The sequence below is a fragment of the Hetaerina americana genome, unplaced genomic scaffold (genome assembly GCF_022747635.1).
Source record: "Hetaerina americana unplaced genomic scaffold, ioHetAmer1.1.p SCAF_9, whole genome shotgun sequence".
Classification (NCBI taxonomy): domain Eukaryota; kingdom Metazoa; phylum Arthropoda; class Insecta; order Odonata; family Calopterygidae; genus Hetaerina; species Hetaerina americana.
Window position 1 is genome coordinate 34,030,014 of NW_027287538.1, and position 23,020 is coordinate 34,053,033.

Sequence of the window (23,020 nt, forward strand, 5' to 3'; positions counted from 1 at the left end):
TACCCGTGGATGGCAGGGAGGATAGGAGTTGTAAACTTTCCCTTCTAAACATGTCTTATGACAATACTGCTCACATAATATAAGAGCAGTGCAACCTCATCCTTCCCAAGTTTTTTTGAAAAAAAAGGCAAATACAGGCATTAATACAAAAATAGGAAATTTTAGACAGGAAAATATAAATGTAATATGTTTGTAAAAAACATAACGAAAGAAAAAATTTAAAAGCAGAGCCATAAGTCTTCAGGTAAATTATTATTTTGGTAAACCAATATAAGTGAATGATAAATAATTACATAAATCAGATGATATTTTAAGCATATCATATTCATATTTAAATATGTCTGCTTCTCACTTTCACATTCTATGCCGAGTCATTTCACAAACAATGACAAAAATCTGCTTCTAAATGAGCAAAACAAAGTTTTAATTGGCTAACAACTGAGTAAAAGCATTCATTGTTTGGAAAATTGATATCCCTGTGATCAAACTACTAACAATTCTTTGAAAGAAATTTGATCAGAGTATAGCAAACTCAAAGAACTGTGAGAGATACTGGGACAGTAACTTTCAGCTTCCATCACAAGGAATGATATTTACACTGAAATTTCAGCATTTTGATGCTGATCAGCACATGACTCCATTGAAGTAACTGCCATGACATCTCCTGCAGTATTTGAATTTTTTCAGAGGAAAATACCTTGGCGTTTTAAGTAGCCTTTAAGCTCCTGGACATTGGTGCAATGATCATGCCTACAATTGCTTGTAACATTGAATGTACTGCAATTCATCATAACATCTTGATCCTTAAAAGCCCCTATAAATTCACATAGTAAGAGGATGCCTCATTCAAATGGTAAAATTTCTGGAAATAGGGAGGATCTGGGTTCATATCCTGGTCAAGGCATTTTGTTTTTAAATTGTGAAATTTCTGTATTTTGAGTCCATAGTAATTTCAACATGTCTAGTATTTCATCATATGAATAAATGTGAAATGATAAATGCTTCAATGATATATTAAGCCAATTAATAACAAATTTTCAAGGAACCAAACATCGTCATGAAGCAAGACATGCTCTATATTATGATAAAATTATTATGACACGGTGAAAATCAAGAAGCAGTGAAATACTCACACAACTAGTGGCATGACACTGTCCATGCACTGCCTCTCCAGGAGGTGAATGATAGCATTACATTGTCTCACTACATCAAAAAAGAATAGCTGGGGCTGCACTACTTTTGTTTCTGGTATGGGAACAGACTGCAATCCCAGCTCCAGGGCATAGTCGACATGTTCTTCTACCAAATAATGTAGCAAACAGTCAAATATCTGCACAGCATTACCTGGGAGTTCGGATGGGCGGGAGAGCTGGAAATAGTCCATTGAGAACAATCAATTTACAATATGGCATCAAATCTAATGACATGGAACCATTCCATAATCATGATAGCAAATTGGCAACTTCTAATAATAATATATCCAAAAAATATTAAATGTGGAAAATGGTTTTCTTTAAAATGACTTTACATCTTCCTTCCAAGTTGAGATCTGGAGTTCTGATTTAAATATCTCTGAGAGGCAGGATGATTTTTTCTCCTTGATGAAATAACTGTATTTCCTGGCATAAAACACGCTCTGTGATTTTTTAGATCAGAACAACAAAAAATTATTGAATCAAATCAAAAAGATCCAAGTATTTTTATGAAAACACTTAATATGATGAAAATGGAATTGTTTCATTAAAAATTTGCAAATATATAAAAATTTATTCATTGAAGAACTCGGATATTCATCATCACTGCTGCTAAAATCATACACAGTTCTCTTCACTGATTTTTCCACTTTTCCCACACAAAATGTCATCTCCACAGAGTCTTCATTTTCCTCATATGCTATGTCACCTTCACTGCCATCTAGTGCATTGCTTATTTCAAACTTTTAAAAGACTTTGTGATAATCTTAATTTTAACTTTCTGTCAGGACCCAGTATGGGTGCCAAAACACCTTTCAGCTAACGTTTCTGTATTCAGAAGAGCAATTCACCACTTCAAGTTAAAATGCAATACTTGGTGACAATATTCTCTCTTTACATCCCATGAGATTATTCTCATTACCATTTTTACGCAACACTTAGTTTTTGCAAGAAAAGCAGATATGCATACTGAATAGAAAGGATTGTATTAGGCATTGAATGACACTATCATATCACATCTGGTTGAGTGCCTGTAGAGAGTTTACCATGAGAGATACAATGTTTGGCAGAGGGACAACATCCCCAATAGCGATTGATAAAGGGAATTTAGGATTATCAACAATAAGATGGAGAGGAGAACAAATGATTTACTCAGGGAATTCATAAAATCAGCTAGGTTCATGGATGATCAAGTTTTAGTTTGCCAGTCAGCCAAGGGGTTGCAAGTATTGCTGAGTGTGTAGATTGTAGCGTGTAATGTTGCATGAGTGTAATAAGTATGGAATAAGAATCAATGTAAAAAAACTAAGGTTACAACTTTTTGAGAAAGAAGAAGACCATGATAAACATTGAAATAGGGGGCACAAGCTACAACAGGTGGAGCAGCTTAACTATCACATTAGTGTTTTGGATCATGACAACCAAAGTAGTTGGGATATTAGAAGAGGAATTCCACTGGAAAAAGAAGCTTTTACAAGGAAGGAATTGATGACTGGGATGTTGGGTAAGGATGTTTACAAAAGATTTGAATGAAAACTTTGATAAAGTGTGGTTTTGTATGGAGCAGAAATACGGACATTGAAGCGTGATGATAGTCGCAGATTGAAGGCTTTTGAAATGTGGGTGTGAGGAGGAATGGAAAAGGTGAAATAGAAAGAAAAAAAAAGAAGTACTTCGGGAAATAATATTCTCCACATCATTTCTCCCCCACCATGGAGGGAGGAGAGGGAGTTTTTGGAAGATATTCAAAGGAGAAAGCAAATATGGATGCAGAGCATTTTACTTGGGAATGGGATGTTGAAATCTGTGATGGGTGTGAACGTTAGACAAGGAAGTAAGTGGTAGGAAAATGATAGGCATATTAGATGAAGGAGGTATGAAATATGAGGAATTGAAGAGCAGTTGATTGCAGTGACAGATGTCAGGTCAAGTATTGTAAGAAGAGGCAAAGAAATTTATAGTTGTCTTTGTCCATCCAAAACTGACCTTGAATGGTAAAAAACCAATAAGAATACTGATGTCACTTAAACATATCCATATGATTCCTGGCTGCATTCACTTAACCTTCAAACCACTTCCTCAATCAATCTCTGGAGTCAAAATTTTGCCAAGTATTTCTCATTTACCTATTAACTGTACCCTGACATTCCATGTTCAATGACTTCGGAGGGTAGATATCCTTCCTTGAATTTCTTGAACTTCACCAAATTATATCATAATTTGGTGAAGTTCAAGATGAAATGCCACAAAATGAACACCCCCCATACTTTTGTGATAACACAAAGCAAAAGCACTCCGGACATGAACAAGATATGAATTCTTACCAATGTACAACGTAGAAAAGCAAATTTACTCTCTTGCAGCAATGCAATGGCCACTTCTTCAGATAGAAATGTTTCTCCACCATAATTCTCAATTTGTGCAATGTTAATGTTGGCTCTAGTACCAATAACTGCTTGTAAATCTCTTCTCAAATCTTGGAAACTGAAATTTAAGGGTTAAATTCATATTATTAGGTATTTACTTCGGCGGTAAGTAATTGTTTGGTGTTTACCCACTGATCATTGGATTCAGTAATTCAAATACTATATGAAGATATTTAGGAGAGAAGTTTCATAACTTCATGCCTACATAGAGCAAAAAGATGCAAGGCAAGAAAATATAATGGAAATTATAGGCATCACTTTCAGGCATATTTATATGAGGAAGTTAAATTTACATTTATGTATTAATAGAATCCCCATTTGTCATTGTTTAGCAAATACATTAAATTATTTACTTTCCCTTGTAAAAATGTTAACAGCACTAATTTCTAAATTACACCAGTTGATTCAAGCCAATTTGTAATCTTTTTAAGCATAAGAGCATTTAATCACTAAAAGAAGCTAAAAATATGAATATGTTTAATGACAGTCCTTCTATGGACTTGTAAGAACGAGAATGGGGGCTGTTAATATCCTAAGGGGCCACTGGTGGAGACAATTCTGTGCCCATCCATAAAGAAGAAGGGATGCATTAACATAAAAATTACATGATTGCAAGATGTTTACTTACCCTCCCGTCTGAATTTGTTTCTTCTGATGATTTTTTGACTCATAATATCTCTGCATGATTGAGGAACATTTTTCTCTTAGGCTTCTTATTTCAACACTAGGTAAATATAAACGAAAAATAAATCAAACACAACCAGAAAATTGTTCACATTGAGTATTTCAAATAGCTTCAGTAGTGAATACTGAGTTTTGGGTGCCCTGATGTCTTAGGCCAAATCGAATATTTAACTCTAAACACTCTTGATCTCATCAATATCCATGACTGTGGTTAGAACTGACCCACCACCCAGAGTAACCCTGGGTAACGATTGAGCACATTGATAATCAAGTCTAATTCAATCATTTGCCAAATTTGCTGCTGAAACATTTGTCCCAAAATAAATGGTTTGCACACTGATATAATCTCACCACTATAAATATCCACCATCTCATACATCAAGCTCTATCATATATAGATTCTCTACCTGTGTGTTTCATGCAAGAGATGGATGAAACACAGATAGGACTCATTTTCTACAGGGCTTAAATTCCTTATAACTCTATGAAAGACAAAGCCACACAACAGAAACTGATATTGATGGCATATTAAATGCAACTTTATTTAAAAATTATGGTTCAAAAATTACCAGTGTCTAACACATGAAGGTTTGAACTCAATGGGTTAACATCCCATACTGAATGTAATTTTTACCCCCAGATGGTCAGTAATACCTTTTTTTTGACTCCATTATATTTACTTAGATATAATATTTACTATTCAATTGAAGAATGTAGTAGCAGAGATTGTCATCATTAAGGTCATCGCTATTACGTGGCGAATATTATATTGCTCAATTCTACAATGTTGAAAGGGGTGTGAGCAAGACATCGAATGGACTTCATCATATTTTATCAAAACTGACCATAACAAAACAGTATGCTCTCCTTGCTGACTAGAATTATTTGCTTTCAAAAATGACAACAGGAACAAGAGATTAAGCCACAAAATTACATTTAAACTAAGTTTTAGACTATGCTAAGAAGAATATAAATAGATAGACTTTCTTTTGGTAATTACATCAATGATTGTGCCAGCTAATCTTTTCAGCTAATCAGCTTTTCCGAAACATAAAACTAAAAGGAACTATGACTTATGCTGGTGGGGTGTCATGCTTTTGTGTACACTGTTAACTTTTTTTCTTGTGAGTACCCTAATGAAATGGGAGAGCATCTTATATGCAATTAAATATGGTAATTAATGGAATGGGAAATATAGGATTTGATTCCAATCCCAGCAGAAAATTATTATGACACAGCTTTTCCGCTCAGACATGCACTTTTGAATGCAGACATACTAAAACAAATATCAATGGAATAGCAACAATAACATGGCACAAAAAAGATTTCAATGAAATGAGGTTTATTTGAAGTTTTGTATGGAAGAAGAGGAGATGATTGCCTCATTCACATGGTCAAATATCACAAACTGAAATTCAAAGTGTTAAAGGCGATTCATAAGAGAAAGAGTAGAATTATCAACAAAAATAAGAAAATGAAATCAATTTGGCCATGCTTGCCATGAATGCAAAACTCAAAGTGACATGGATGGAGATGTTGATCCAGGTTGCAAGGAAATAAATTACATGAATTGGTGCAATGTTCAATGCACATTCTTTTCCTTTTGAGTTAAAATGTTAATTTTATCACATATCTTCCAAACTTTCTGGGGTTTATCATTCAAAGTCACCGGTGAAAATAAACATAGCCTAAGATCTTATGTAAATTGTGAAAGAGTAGAGCATGCCAAAGGGGAGAAGAAAAACACAAGATCTACCATTTATGATTTACTTTCCTCTTACTACCTCATTTATATCACATCTTTTACAAGGCATTGAAGGAATTTCTGCAATTATGCAAATAGTATTAGAATATTGATAAATCAAATGGAAAGGAAGGCAAGGAGACTTGCACACCTGAATTGGGAGGACAAAAATAATGCAAAAAGAAACTCCTTCCTTATTTGGGCAGTTGTACAAGTGAAAGGGTGCAAAGCGGTAAGAAAAAGCACGATAAAATTATCTGGGAGGAATGAAATTGATGACTTGAACTTTTGGCAGATAAGTAAAAATAATGGTTAAAATATGGCCATTGATACTAGCAGACAATATGTTCTTAACATTTATGACAGAATAGCAATGTAGGATGAAAATTTTAAAGGACACAAAATTTGATGTTGAGATAGCCCTTTTCCTTTGTCGAATCTTTCACAGCTCATAGTGCACACCCTCTAAAACACCTAGCTTCTCCAACCTGTGAGTTATACATGCCCATTGGTGTTAAAGATGGGTATATCACAGATACTCATAATAATGCTGTAATGGAGATAATATTTGGAAAAAATGTCCCAAGAAGGCAACATAAAGGTGGTAAATGTGAATAATTCCACAGGAAACAATGCAAACTAATAGTTCCCAAAGATTAAACCAAGGCCATGGCTAGATCATACATAGCGGTAGTATTTATTCAGTAAAAAAACTCAAAAATTTAGATAAAAGGCAATAAAATATAATTTCCCATATGCTGACAAAAACAACTTGCAAGTTGAGATTGGAAACAAGAAATAATTTCTTGAAGAATTAATTGAACAAAATTGCAAACAGCATTTATATCATAAATGTTCACATAGCATCCAACAACTTGGGATGTAGATGAAAATAAAAACAGTGACTACTTTCCATCATCAAGTGCTATAGTTATGATATATCATGCAGTCAAATGAACCACCTTTCAGGGTCTACAGATATGTTTTGCAGGGGGAAATATTATGGTACCAAATCTCTTTTAAATCATAAATGTTTTAACAATTATTACAAAGCTAAATAAATGGCCTTCACTATAAAATAGTAATCAATGAGATAAAAATTTGCATAATTAAAATACCAATAGCATTAAAAGTTTTTATATCCCAATACCTTACCCCTATCCTTCCTCACAACATAATGCATCTGCAACATTCCACAGGCCTACTACCAGTCCTTTAAGTTTATGAAACCTTCCTATGTCCACACAGAATGATTCAGTCTACAAAGCTATCCCTTGCTCTCAAACTCCTCCTCCCACAATGACAACCCATTACCTCCCTTCCTTTACAACAAATACACACAATTATTCTTGGATAAATTTTTAATTTATCTTTAAAATGAAGCTGTGATGCCCAACTCAAAGGGTTTTTTAAATCTGTTCTAGGTGGACCATTACAAAGTATTAATCACAAACAATGAACGATTACAATAACAGCATAATATATTGAAATACTCACCTAATATATGAATCTAAATATTTTTGAAAAATATTGCTAGTGAGTTTACTTAAAAAGGTTTTATCACTTCCCATATCAAATTGACTGAGATCATTTGACAACTTTATTGTCCTGCAAGAGAAAAAAATACACTTTAAAAATTATAAATAAAAAAAATAATCCATAAAATATTCAATCACAAGGGTATTAAATTTAGACTTTGTTGATTTTATTAAAAAATTAATTATGAAAGTTAATTTCATGTCAAATTGATTTTTTGTGGCACTCCACACTGATATTTTGGTCCCCCAGTTGACTGAAATATCAGTTGAGTTTTCAACAAAAAATCAATATTGACAATAGGCTTGTCACCTCACAGATACACAGCCAATAGCTCAGACCCCCTGCATTTCATATAAGATGACCAAAAATTATTTTCAATAAAAAGTTTTAGCTAAGCATAAACTGCGACTTTCCTATATAGTTAAAATTCTAAATTCTTATTAGTAAGAACTTGTGTATCATTAAAATCCATCTAGGATGAACATGAATGCTCATGGCAGCAATGCAAAAACTCTTGTGGTACTTCATTGGGACAACAAAAACTACAAACTAATTTCAAGGCCCTGTGATATGGTAATATCACAGTCGCAAGCTTACCCAACACAAATTATCGAGGACATCAAAATAATGGTGACGCATATTTCATCTCGCCTAGATGATAAATAGAGTACGGAGATTTACTGTGTAGAGCACAACTATATCCTGGATCATTACCATGAATGAGTCTCAAACAATAGAAATGTAAACATATAAAAATCAAAATGCTATTTGTGAGTTTACTTAAATAGGTCTTGTGTAGCTTTATTTTAACAGTTGAAGTGACACACGCATTTTCTATCTTGTAAAATCTGAAAGCTTATTTAATATGAAACATATCCGGAGCATTGAAATTAAATTTAAAATACTTCGCCTTTCCACATAAACAAACTTTGCCTTTCCACAGTTTATGTGGAAAGGCGAAATATTTTAAATTTAATTTCAATATGAAGAATTTCCACCAAGTGACGCCAGAAACTGTTTCATATATCCGGAGCAAATAGCAGTCATGAGCAGCAAATACTATATGTGAAAGTGTGGACTACAAGTTTATTAACTGATCTTTTCCTGTACCCTAAAGAAAAAAGCACTTACCATGCTGCACCTGAATACTCAATAAAATATAGCTAATAGAAGAGGGCCAAATGCCAACAAATAGAAACACTGGTAATTAAACCAAAGAAAATTTATTTTTTCACCAGGTAGCAGTAAAAATATGGCAAACTTCATGAGTGCCTCCCAAGTTTTCTCTCAAGATTAATTCAAGAATCACCACATACTTAGGTATTAAAAGTCACCACGCACAATTATATCCCTTTCCATTTGCTTAACATTGTAAATATCTTTACTGTGATACTAAATTTCTTTAATGGAATACATTTCAACATTCCTTCTATAACTTTAGTTTTGGAATGAATGCCATTATCTATCAATGAAGATATTCTCAAATGGAGCTCATATTAAAGCCAAAGTTGTACAAATTGATTGGTACGAGATGATTAAAAGGAATATCTCCAATATTTTTAGAAAAAAAGGAACTTTTTTCAATAATTGCTACATCATTTTTAAGCTTGAGAAGAAAGCTTAAGAAAAATTCTTGTTGGCCATACCTTGGTTTTCCAATAACAAAAAAAAATGCCTCCCAATTTAATGAAGCTGAATTAACCAGGGCTCAAGAAGAACATTAGACTACAAAAGTAAATGTGTCAATTTAAAAGGGACTGTCACTAATTGCAGATGGTATTAATAACACCCAGACTTGCCTTTACACCAAGAGCAGTCAAGTTTATACAGCAAATAACCCATCTATCCTAATACCTATATGCTTATTGAGCTACATTAATTAGAGCTAACAGCAAACCATTTCTATAGATTCAAATATTGCCTTTATCACAATAATTTTATTTCATCGTGGCCAAAATGAAATAAAAATAACCAACTTTTCACACATCCAGACAAATAACTTTTAGCAACACTGTTTATAGATATTTAATAGTCAAACAGTTAATACAAGTTAAAAAATAAGAAGAAAATTGAACAAATGAAAATAAATTGAACATTTTACTTACATATCTGAATTTTTCACCCAAATGAGAACAATTTAATATAAATTAGTCATCATATGTTATTTATTGAGGTAAATGAAAGCATAGACAAAATATTTTAGGTTTCGTAATTTAAAAAACTGGATTTAAATATATGAATGTCATTAAAAGCTATAAATTTAGTATACAAACCTGCTATATAATTCATACAAATTTTTTAACCGAGATTCAAGATCCGTTTTTTCTGTAAGTTTTGTAACTATGTAGTTCTGAAATATAACCAAACAAAAGTGTTAGCACAGAAAACTGACTGCAGTAAAGAAGTAGTATTATCTATACTGAGCTATATTATCTGTACTTTATTTATAAATAAGTTGTACCAACTTGTAATTTCAAGTGGAATATGTTGAGGACATATTTTGCCATCACTTGATCAGGATTAGTGAAAACTTCTTTCATGATGGCAAAATTCTTGTGACATGAAGGAATCACATCTAGAAAGATATCTTTGCTGTGGAATGATTCCTGAAAAAATGAAAAATTGATCACTTCCATGCTAATCATCATAAAAAGCATTAATTTATATATTTAACAGCATTATATATACTTCAATGCCTTGACTACATTATATGTTACTTTGAAAGTCATTTTCAGTGCATGCTAGCAAATTGTTAATCAAACAGTTTTTGAAAGAAAACTGGTACTAGATTACATAACTTAAATGCCCAAGAACACAGTAATTGAAGACATGAGGTGTCCTAAGGTATAACTGCCATTCATAAAATTTTTATAGATTGATTTTACATGATTTTTCAGAAATGAATATTGGCTCTAACAGAACTGCTTAGTGACTATATGTCCTGAAATAACTGTAAGAAAATTTGACAAGTATAGAAATACTATTCCAAAATTAATTATTTATATTAAACAAAATGCAAATAATTTGGGCATAAACTAAAATGATTAAACAAAAACCCGTATACTTTCACTTTTTCAGAGAAATTTCATTTTAAACTTTTTTATTCGCATACATAAACTTTGACAGAAAATGAAGTTAAAGAAGAGATATGACTTAGTAACATGCCAATATTTAGATTTGGTCCTCTTTTATCTTACATTTACTGCAGACCCCTGTCACCAGAAGAACCAAAGGGACAATGTGTTGTGCATATTCCAGTTCTCATGTCACATAATAGGAAAAGAGTCCACAAAAAGTGATTGAATTTTTATAGTCTGAAGTCATAAATGCTGCACCCATTAATCATTCCACAAAAATCCATGACAGTTCAAAACATTTCTTGCTACTGGAAGTTTAGTATTCAAATGTGCTTGGTAACGTAAAATTCTAGTAAACAAGATTCAGTGATGCATGTAATCATAGAATTGTGACTAAAATGTAACTAATAATATGGCAGGGATGAAGAAATTTATCTTTCAAAGAAATTGTTACTGTATACTGAAATAAGTTCCTTACAGAAATAAGTTCCTAGTTTTTCATGTTGAGCATGTTAACCCTTTCCCTGCTGTGAAAGTACCTAAATTGTTCGCACGGTACGCTACTGTGAATGTACCTTTTCACTCTCTCAGTGAAACTAATATGCTTTGAAATTTCATAAAACTTATGTTCATCAAAATTAATTAATAAAAATGTTCCATTTAGTATACAGTGATATCATATAAAGTGCAACAGCCGTAATTCATGTAAAATACTAGTATACACAGATGTAAAAAAAAATTTATATTCAAAAGAGGAAGTGATAATATTGACTTGACTCAATAACTAAAAACATGCAAGCTCTTATGGCATCAATATGTTTATATTTAAGTAAAAAAAACTCTTAAAACTGTAAAAAGTTAATACCACACAATTAATAAATGACATGCCTGATAGTGACATAAAAACACATCTTATATCTTTCTAGTACAAATTATTTCCATACGAGGAACACCCACACTGATGTGCCACCTTAAACATCTTTCAGGGATATTAATTGCTTGCAAGTGAATTACCCAATACATTTTTCAGGTCAGTAAACTAGATAATTAAAAACTACTTTCTGCAATCCTGAATCATTTTATCATATCATAGAGTGAATTTTATGATTAATACAGAGTTTCACGAATACATTTTACATTGGAAACCATTTTTAATGAGAAAAGGATAATTTAGAGATAAAATATCTTTAACTGACCAATATATTCAATCTTAAAAAACTGAAATGGGCCAAGTCCTGATCATTTAAGATAAATGATCTTCTAGTGAGCTTTATTATAGTGTAGTCTACGCCTTTATATGCATATGTATTGTCTAAATGTAGGAAATGATCATATATTTATATGATCATTTCCTCCAAAAAAATCTACCATGGTAAATTGAATGAAAAAAACCTTGAACTTACAACAAAGTCAAACACTATAGAACTATTGTTGGAGATTCAAACTCTGGGATCACTTGCATCATTAAGAATGTATGGATGTTTAGGGATACAAAAGGAAATCAAGGGTTTAAAATAATTGAGACAAAGTTACAGAGGACTTGAGCCTACTTTAAATGAAAATCATATAGGGGTTACTATCGGGGAATATTAATGCCACAGTAAGGAACAATACTGCAATCATCCACTGCATATAAGAAGTTCAACACAAGTATTTACATAGCTTGCTGATATAAAATATTTCCAATATATTGCACCTGGACCCTTATTGCATCAAATCAGTTTCTTTTGAAAACAAAAATTATGATTATGTAAAATATGTAAATTGGGGAATTGAATAAATGATAATCCTTATTTGAATATCATATACAGATAAAATAAGAGACATTTTTGCAATCCCAATAAAAAGTTTTACTGCCAAGGGAACACAGCGGAAAGGGATGGAATAAAATATATGGCACAACCAAAAATATGGAAACAAATCCTTTGCCTTGGTGACATAGCAATACCTAAAACACCTAATCAAGAGTGAAGCAAACATTCCTTTCCACAATTATAACAAGAAATTTATATGACAAAGGGGGTTTACTTACCATTTGACTTTGTTCAATAAAGGCATCGATACACTGGGAATATCCTTTGAAGTGAGATAATATAGATGCTATTTCCTTCATTCTCACTCTATCTTTGTTACTATGTGCCTTCACATATTCTTCAAGCAACGTTCTCTCTATCTCATCATATTTTGATGCGATCTTTTTCTTTGCCACCTCAAACCTGAAAAAAACACCAAAAAGACAGACTAACTAGCTGTTATTCCAGGGAATAATTGAGAAGTAGAAGGTAAATCTTGTATTCTCTCTTTCAAAATCTATGCTCAAATAAATCCATTGAAGCTAATATAATCAACAAAGTAGAATAAGTTATTGCAAGACTGTTTCATGATACTTATTGAGTGCCATGGTCATAACTATTATGTAATTGGCACAAAGGCTCCAATACAATCTGCAAGAAACTCTGCTTAGGCTCTCATTCCCAGTAACTCTGCAATTCCTTCAAAAGGGCAACACACTGCCGTTTTGTTGAAAAAAACTCAGGTCAGAATTATCTTTTCTTTCAAAAATATTGATTTAATACAGCAAATCTGAAAGTTTCAGGAAAATAGTATAAAGATGAAAATACTTTACAATGTTTATTTTATTTGTCAAATGGATTCACTCTATTTCATTTTTATATACTTCCCAAGAGCATTTTTAGTGTAACTTCAATTTTTATTTGGCTAAAATTTAGATCTCAATAGCAATTACTGTCAAGACTATCTATGTCACAGGAGACCGATCCTTCACTTGTAGCAAACGAATTCAAACACAGTTGGGCCTAATTCATCATAGGATACTTGTGAGATGGATTTAAGTGACGAAAGGTAATAAATACCCCTCCACCATTTAATAAAAATGTCTACATGTGAGAGATTGCAACCAGTTAACCCCATAGGGAATACTTTTCAGCTATGTTGTCATGATTATTCCTTGAAGTGGCTATCCTCAAAATCAAGCCTACTCTGGATCTACTTTGTTACTACTTTAATAATGGGCATGGCTATTCTTTTCTCATTCTTATGAATTACACTTGACTGGTTTTCAATCTGATGTGACTCCCATTTAAAACTGAATACTGATAGCTGCATCATATTGTGAATTTCCATTGATTTGAAATTTCTCGGTTGACTTCTTTCAATTAGTAAATCTTTAAATTCAGAATACATCTTCAATTTTCTTAAGCAGATTTTTTCAAGATAATTTCTTATGAAAGTTATGCAGCATAATGTACAATACTTCCTTTCAATTCATTAGGTTCAACATAGATAAAACGGCATTTATAATACCAATTCGGTTTAAATTTCAGCATGTGGCCTTTCAATACTAGAACAGGAAAGTCTATTGATGAAATAGATAGCTGATAAGATGATGTGTAAAGCTGATTCTGAGTATAAGATCCTGCTGAGGGCTCATTGTGTTTTTTATTGTCATAGGAGTTGCCCTGATCTTCGTGGTTGATGCTTCCTTAGAGTTGTATTCAAGACATAGAATAATGTATCAATCCTTTAGTCATTACATCCTCATATCTGCCAGATAGTTTGCACAATCCTAAGCAGACCTTCAAGTCCATCCTCTTTATGCTTGGATTTTGTTCTGGCAATGAATTTAGTAATTTTCAGTACCAATTGTTGCATTAATTTAAAGAAAGATTTAATAATTAAAAATCAAGCTCCAATAACAAAACAGAAAAACTTTGCAATGTTTTTGCACACAGCCACGGAATACTAGCATTGAATTGGTGCTGTAGAAGTCAAGATTTTGAAATAGCTTGGTTCTAAGGGTTAAATTCTTGGTACCACCTGCCCTTTCATCCAACTTCGACCTTTCCTTGCATAGGTTATAAGGCACAGTGTTGAATACACCTCATTGAGCTCACTCGGATATTAACTATTCATCATTTGAATATGAGTGCAGTATTATCAATTGTGAAATATCCAAAGAGGATCTATTCCATAAATTTCAATGTTTTCAACGAAAACTAAAAATTTCAACTGATATACTAAACCACACAGTGCTTGAATTTATTTAAATTAAATTGTATTTACTCATGCCACACATGAAACTTTCCTTCACCTGTCACATTGTAGCCAATTTTCTTTGGTAGTCAAAGCATAATTTGCAAATTATTATTGCACAAGCTGAGGTAACCACCTGCATCATCCACCTAGGATGTGGGCAAGCAGTTTGCCAGTTGAACATCTCACTTTGCATTTATCCAGTTTAGCCATGAAGAGCTATACATTAGTACTTGACCTTGCCTAGGTACCAATACTACTAACTACATTTGCTGTATTTCTATACCATTTTAGAAACACTTTTTTTACTCCAAAATGTGCAGTGCAGTGCCAACATCTCATACGAAATACGAGTATAACTTCTACCTATGACTGCAAGCCAATTTGCGGAAAAAACTTATAACAAATGCCATTAATTTCACTGTTTTGGCATCAGCAGTAAGCAACAGAGTTATAATATAATGGTCAAAGTTCTTTCTAATAAAATTTCCCAAACATCGCAAACGTAAACAATGTAGCATATTTAGTTACATTTCACATGTGATGCTCCTACAAAACTTATATGCATTGGAATAAAAAGGATATCATCCCTCTCCTAATACATGCATACATTGCATCTCCCTCGATAAACTTGGAGTCAAAAAGCATTCAACCTTAAGTAGTATGAGGGTGTCTAGAGAATGGTTTCTTTTCATAAAAATTTTGATAATATCAAAATAACAGCAGTAACTAAGCAATCACAAAAAGTTAAAATGATAATAATCTCATGGGATTTTTAGACAGAAGATTGCCATATGGCATTCCATTTAAACTTGAAGTCATAAATTAAGATTCAGAACATGGGAATAAGGCAGCTGATAGATGTTTTGGCCCCCCTCAAACTGACAATAACTTTAAGTGAAACGTTAACTAAGTGAAAACTTTGGTGAAAATAACTGCATACATGATTTTAGAAGAAGTAATGATGCATTCTGGGATTCAACGATGAATAAATGTGAATATAGCCGCTAATTTTTAACAATTCAATTTTTTTTGTATTAAGCTTTAACATCAAAGTACTCTGATCCTTTTCTGTCTGATCTAAGTATTTTTTGAAAATTATAACATGAAAAATCAAGGTGCATCTCATGCACAAGGAAATATGGTGAATATCTCTAGAAGGAAAAAGGTTTTATTCTCAGATACTTCATCTTCTTGGTGAAGAGTAAATCAACTGATATAAATGAAGCTTAAAAGAATTATTTTACTATACAAGGGATTATTTTTTTTGGGAAAAATCCCCCGGTAAATATTTTGGCAGAGATGTATCCCTCTCACATTCATAAAACTTTTGCATTTACTTATTTTACTTAATTGATGATATGGACTACAACTAAACTATTTAATAGAAAATACAATACTCCCTAGCTGGCAGATAAGTATCTTTCAGTCTTTCTTTTACAATAAGCTCTTGATTATCCATGCTAATGGGTACATGATGAAGCACAGATAATCCAAAAATATGGATAACCGAAATACATGGAAAATACAGTTGTGATATAAACAGACGCACAACAAAACTACCCTTTCTCATCCCATGCCATTAATTTGAGCTTTAAGTAAAGGAAAGTACATTTTTTAATCATTTTAGAAGGGTAGAACAAGAGCAAATGATTATCATAAAGTGGATAGCATGACATATTTTCCCCACATGCTAAACTGATCAGGTAGCCGGGAAAAACAAATGACTGGAGAGGGATAAATTTTGAAAAAAGGATTGCAAACGCAGATTCATATTTGGCATATTATACCGATTGAAATAACGCATTGTAGATAGTTCATAACTGGTTTGTAGAGTAAAATCATGTACTAGCTCACCTTAAATGAGAATGTGGAATTTTCAGGGCTAATGAATGCAATGGAAACGATAATGAGGAAATAGAGACAGTACAAAAATGTTTAAATTAAGGCATTTGATACTGCTGACAACTTTTCATCTGGTGAAATTGAAAACTTTTAAAAGAGCTGAGGAATTTTAAACTTGTATTTTTTTTAAATGTATCGAAGTTGCAAAACATTTAACTATGTTTACCATTGTAATTTTAATACAATTTTGAGGTACAGGGAAGAGAGTAGCATGGATAGTAAACAACAAGGATTATTGCCAGTTCACTCTATTTTGAATCTAAAATATAATCTTCGTGTAGTTGACATTTTAAAGAACTTTATTTAAAACACAGTCAACTGATTGATAAGAGGATGATGAGAATTGGGCTACTTGGGTTCAGATCATCTTAAATAGGAATTAAGATGAAAACAGTGGAAAATCACATTTTTTTCATTGTTCCATTCACTAAATTTTACCATGCAACACAAAACCATTTGCAATTACTAAACCTAACTAATGATTTCAGGAAGAGAAATCGTGAAGACATACTTTCCTGATGGGAGTTCTTGAGCAATAAGATGAAGTTTCTGGATAATGTCTGCAGCTTCATCTATCTGCAGAGAGCAAGAGAGAGACAGGGACATGGATTATTGCTAACTTAGCTCCTTTAAAATTTACAACCGATTTCACACACAATTTTCATGTGGAAAACTAAGTACTAAAAATTACATAGCTTCTAATGTTAAACACATTGAATACTTTTGTCAGCATAGTATAAGTGAGAGTTATACACATTTTGAGAGAAACTATCGAAAAGGTTCATTTTTCAGGCCTTGCTACAGTGCAGTTCTATTTATACCATGGTTGATTTCAATTTTTTTATCACAGAGTAACAATGCGTTGGTGCAATGGCATCAAATTAATTTTTATCTTCTAATGCAAAAGAAACACGACTACTTTCATAATTTATGGCCAATATACCCACCCGTGACTTATCAGTGAAAACATCAGAGTAAAGTGGCCCAGGGGCTAAGAATTCCGCAAAATGGGTCATCAGTCGATGTGCTTCAACAGCCCTGGACCTGGGGGTATTTACACTCTCCAGCTGGTCACCCAGATGAATCACCTTCGTTGCCACTCCATTAATCCTTTCATCTAGTTGCTGGAATGTCTCATAAGCAGCCTAGTGGTATTTTGAAAGCAAAAGATTTATTTCAGTGAAAAGTAACCAACAGCCAAGAAAACTTGGGAAGTAAGCATGAAAATTCCATTGAACTATTTCTTTACTGATTTAGTACAGCAAAAGTTTTGAAAAAGATCATTATAATATTCACAAGGATTATCTTAACGAATACCAATCACTATCACCTTTTCAGCATGATTTCTGAAAGATTAGATCAACCTCAACAATATTTCAGAGGTTGACAATATTCTAGCAGCACTTAATTTGAAATAAAAATTACTGGAGCTATTTTTTTCCATTTTAAAAATGTTTTCAATGGCATGAATCACCATTTTCTATTATGTCGACTTGAACCAGAGGAACTTCATACGATTAGACCAAATCTTACATAAACAACTGTACTACTTATGTACAGTTGAAATGGACAGATAAGATGAATACATATCACCTCAAAAAGCAACTACATAGGCATTCTTCAGGGATGTGTACTTGGACCAGTTCTCTTCATTTTAACTAGTGATAATCTGACAGATTGTATTGTTCTATTGTTGGTGCCAGCCTCATTTTATGCAAAGACAATGTAGAAATAATACTTTCAGCTCCCTTGGTAACAAGTTAGGTTGTATGCAGATATAATGCAGGGAAACTATTACTTACTTGGTGTAGAAACAACTTTTTAAATCTGCAAGCTGAAAATGCAGTTTCTTTAAATAAAAAAATAAAATGAATGCAAACATTAATGATGACTTCACAGGAAACCTGAGCCCACAGATTTAATCCACAAAAATAGTAGATATTCTAATTGATAAATAATTTATGTGAGTGGAACACGTCAACACACTGGGTCATCTACTTAACTTTATTTTATACTCCTAGGTTACCACGGGGATCACAATTCATGCCACTACTTTTTATTCTTTTCATTTACATCTCTAAATATTCTCTTTCGTCAATCAAATCAAAATCTTAGTAAAGCCCTATCATATACAACTATTCTCAAATATATCAACACTTGTCATTTGGCTTGTGATTAAATTCCTCTAAATACTCCAAAATTTCTTTTGCTGAGAAGATCACTATACATGCATACAGCAACTGCTTCATTGGCTCTCATATTTCAGCTAGGAAGGCCTCGATTACAGACTTAGGCATCATGATAGACTAAGGACATACTTTCAAAACTCATTTACAATTATTGTCCACCATGAATTCATCTATGAAAACCCTTGATTTTCTTAAGAGGAGGAACAACATTTTATAAATTTGAATGACATTAAAATATAACATAGTCTAGTGAGGCCAAAACTAAAATATTACTCATTAACCAGGTCATTCATTATACAAATGTTTGTAACGACACAGAACAAGCCCAAAATAAGTTTTTAAGATATGTTGTATACAAATGAAACATGGTAACTCACTATATTTCAATTACAAAACTAAGGCATAACTTTAATATTCCAACTTTTCAATTATGCCATTCCTCTCGAAACATTATATTTGTTTAGCATTATTAATAATAAAATATATTCTTTTGGTTTAAGGAACAAATGAAGTTTCATGGGTCATATTTCAGTGCAAAGTTTACATGATTATCATTCCTTTACAATGCAACAATTATACTTACCATTACTCAATATATATGAATCAGGATACAGCAAATTCATTAAAGGGGATTAACTTCTCTTACACTGCCACTACATTACACCAGAGGAAGGCACAACATCCATTATGGCAATATTAGAACTAGAGCAATAAAATTAGGGCCCTATGAAATGGGCATCAAATTATACAACAAATTATTCTTAAGTATAAAGAATACTAAGGGAACTACTGCAAACAAACATAAATTAAAAAGGTATTTACAACTTAACAGGTTCTACCCGGTTGACGAATATCTCAACAATATTCCTGATCTTGGAGCTAATACTTTAAATTTATAGCAATGCTCTTAGTCTAGTTTATATTAATGCTCCGTGATTTCAAATGGATATTTGTGGGTATGTGACATTTAATGTGTGTGCTTGCACTACATTTAATGTAATTAGTACCATATTTTGTATCTGAAGTGAGCCTGTATGCATTTCACTCCTTTTTGACGTGCCTTATATCATGTACATACACCTTCCAGCTGATATTTTTGAAATATGATCTTTGGGCAAATAAACTGTATTATTATCATTCAGGAGAACAATTACCTACCAAACACTGGACAACCAATTGTAGGTAGTCACTTGCAATACGAGGTCTATTGGTACAATAAAGACATATATCCAGGAATTATTTTCTATACTTTTGAAGATCTAAATACAAAATAATATGGTTTATGGATATTCATTTTATCAACATCTTTCTTTATGAGTTGAGATTGATATTAACTCTTTTGTGACATACTGTATCATGATTGGCTAATAGCCATAAATAAATACAATATTTCTTTACTATTTGAAAGAAATATTTGGTCCCTTGTAAACTTTATTCCCAAAAACAGTGGTCTTACCTGCAAATAAAGAATATTTATTACCACAATTGAATATCTACGAGGGTCATCCGGAAAGTAGTACCCGTTCGTGCCGCATGAAGTGCTGACGACGCGAGTAGCCGCTGGACGAGGTCAGATAGCTTCAGTGGCTTGTCTGCCTTCTCTGAGCCAAGTTGCGTGATGCTAGCATTGCCTGTGTTGTTTCTGTGATTGTTTACAATGTTTAAAAAAATTGAGAACGCCGCCAGTTGTGAAGTGAGGGCAGTGATTAAATTCCTCAATGCAAGAAACGTTCGCCCATGTGATATTCATCGCCAATTAAAGGAGGTGTATGGAGACAATGTAATGGACGAGTCGTCTGTTCGGCGGTGGTGTCGCAACTTCAACATGGGGAGGGGGAACACACACGACGATGAGCGTTCGGGAAACCGTCTGTCATTACAGACCAACTGGTGAGCTCAGTTGACGAATTCGTGAGGAACGATCGGCGCGTCACAATTGATGACATCTGTGAGCATTTTCCCAATGTTTCTCGAACAATTGTTCATGAAATTGTTAAACACCATCTGCATTATGCAAAAATTTGTGCAAGATGGGTCCCTCGCGTATCTCAATGAGCTGGCGGCGAAGGACTATGCAGCAGGAATACAGAAACTTGTCACACGTTATGACAAATGCCTTAATTTGCTTGGAGATTATGTTGAGAAGTAGTTTAAAGTATCCTCTTTCAAATAAAATTTTTTATGTTTGTTAATATTTACTTTTGTGTCTTTATTTCACGAACGGGTACTACTTTCCGGATGACCCTCGTAGCTTTGTTCACAGTATTTTTTACTGGGTACCCTCTACCCAGTATAACAACATTTCAAGCAACAAAAAAGGTTAATCTGATTTATTGCCATTGAGTGCAGTGATGCACCTGCATTAATCACTCAACTAGCTACCAGTGCTTTTGTTAAATATTTTTGGCCATTTTCTTCATGTTAAAAGCAATTTCTCTCCATTGGAAATTTATACTCAAGGGAAAATGCAATGGGATATATAATGTTGACCCTGTTATTACAAGTTAAATGAAAACCTCATATTAATTGAAAATATGCATCTCTATAACAAGTTTTACAAGCTGGTTGTTTACTAGTTTTATTGCTGCAATGTTTGCGTATACTTATGGGCCTGAGTTCTGTAGATTTTGTTTATTTGTTAGCTTCATATTTATTGCCATTTTTGAAACTATCCGATCTTGGCCCATCATATATCATGTATCCCATGCATCCATCTTTTGCCTTAGACAAGCAATTATAATTATGACAGCAAACCTTGACACACATTAAATCTAAGGCTAAGTAAAGTAAAGCATTCTACACAATACAGCGGTCAATAATTCATGTTTTAATGAAAACATTAATACACCAATAACTTCTGATTTCTCAGCTGTATATAAGAAGGCAACCGTCACATCCAAGTCTCGCTGACAAATAAGAGAAAGACAAACAATGCAACATTTATCATTTCGATTTTGGGCAAAGATAATGGTGATGCATGAAATGAAATTAGATGAGTGTTGGGTATGGTGCCACAATAATGATAGCCCAGTCAAAACGCAAGTAATACTGTATTTTTGCGACAAAATTGGCACTCCATTCATTTTCACCTCATATAGAAATTCATTCCAAATCTTCACCAATTCCACAAACGTCGTTGATAGAAAGATTGTCTGTAGAGATGGCTAGTCAGTTAATTAAAATTTAATCTTAAAAAATATCTGACCCATTGGTAAGCTAAAATTCACCTTATTTCTGTCTTGCAATCGGTCTACTTCTTTCCAATGGTTGACTTCTTCTTCTCGGCATATAACTTCAAGTTTTTCACATTTTTTGCGCTGACGTTCCTGCAGTACTTGCAAATCTCTAAAACCAAAAAGTGAATTAAGCTCTTGTTCTATTGGGTACTTCGAACAAAACACAGTACACTCACAATAATTGTCGAATCATTTTTAGTGGGGAAATAAAGTTATCATTTAAATCAAAATCACTAACTTGATTGCCTGAATGAACGTTTCGTTGAGCAAAACGGGATCGAAGTTATCATCCTCTCTGGTCGCCCCTACAGTCCTCCATGCCATTCTTTCCACAAATTCTGTTGGATCGAAGGGCTCCTAAACACAATGAAAAATATCATAAACACTTATGCTTTATTTAGTTCTAGCAGTTTTTGGAAATAGTCGAGAAATCCCTTATCAATAAAGATGTACCTGCTCCAACTCTTTCATATACTGCATCATCATCTTGCATACTTTATTGTTTGAACACAGTCGTCAGAACTTATTCAACGTTAATTAACTATAAAATCACGTATCCCACCCACCCACAGAGGTGTCAAATCTCGAACAATACAATGCAATAAGAAACAAGAGACTGCCCACCGTTAAATGTCTCTTAATGAACCGGTCTTATGAGTCAATGAGTGATTCGAATCCGAAGAAGACATGTCGCAATAAAGTCATTGTCGCTGTTAAAAGCCTCCCAAAGATTGGTTTTCTTACACCAATTATTAGATTGTTCATCCGTCACTTTAAAATAAAACATCAATTTTCAGGCGAGAAAATGCATTCTAGATTAAACATAACTATAGCGAATTACGAATGAACCGATGACAAGGTGGTTCAAATGAAGAGCAAAAATCGAACATTATAAACCGAATTTAAAAATGCGGAAATAAGGGGAAGACCATTTTAGGGTTATTAAACATAGGAAATGGACATTTTTGTCAATT

At 33.0% G+C, this 23,020-nt stretch overlaps 1 protein-coding gene across 1 annotated transcript in view; it reads right to left on the reverse strand.

Annotated features, from left to right (window-relative positions):
• The window catches only part of Sec10 (Exocyst complex component Sec10), a 30,100-nt gene extending 7,294 nt beyond the window's left edge, over window positions 1-22,806 (reverse strand). The window contains exons 1-12 of the mRNA XM_071597934.1: window positions 22,500-22,806; window positions 22,285-22,403; window positions 22,038-22,155; window positions 17,569-17,766; window positions 17,133-17,197; window positions 12,696-12,879; window positions 10,052-10,192; window positions 9,860-9,936; window positions 7,545-7,655; window positions 4,248-4,343; window positions 3,518-3,677; window positions 1,134-1,369 (exon numbers count right to left, since the gene is read on the reverse strand). Of these exons, the coding sequence (XP_071454035.1) occupies window positions 1,134-1,369; window positions 3,518-3,677; window positions 4,248-4,343; window positions 7,545-7,655; window positions 9,860-9,936; window positions 10,052-10,192; window positions 12,696-12,879; window positions 17,133-17,197; window positions 17,569-17,766; window positions 22,038-22,155; window positions 22,285-22,403; window positions 22,500-22,532 (1,538 nt within the window). The 5' untranslated portion in view covers window positions 22,533-22,806. The remainder of the gene's footprint in view (window positions 1-1,133; window positions 1,370-3,517; window positions 3,678-4,247; window positions 4,344-7,544; window positions 7,656-9,859; window positions 9,937-10,051; window positions 10,193-12,695; window positions 12,880-17,132; window positions 17,198-17,568; window positions 17,767-22,037; window positions 22,156-22,284; window positions 22,404-22,499) is intronic.
• Window positions 22,807-23,020: the final 214 nt, after the last annotated feature.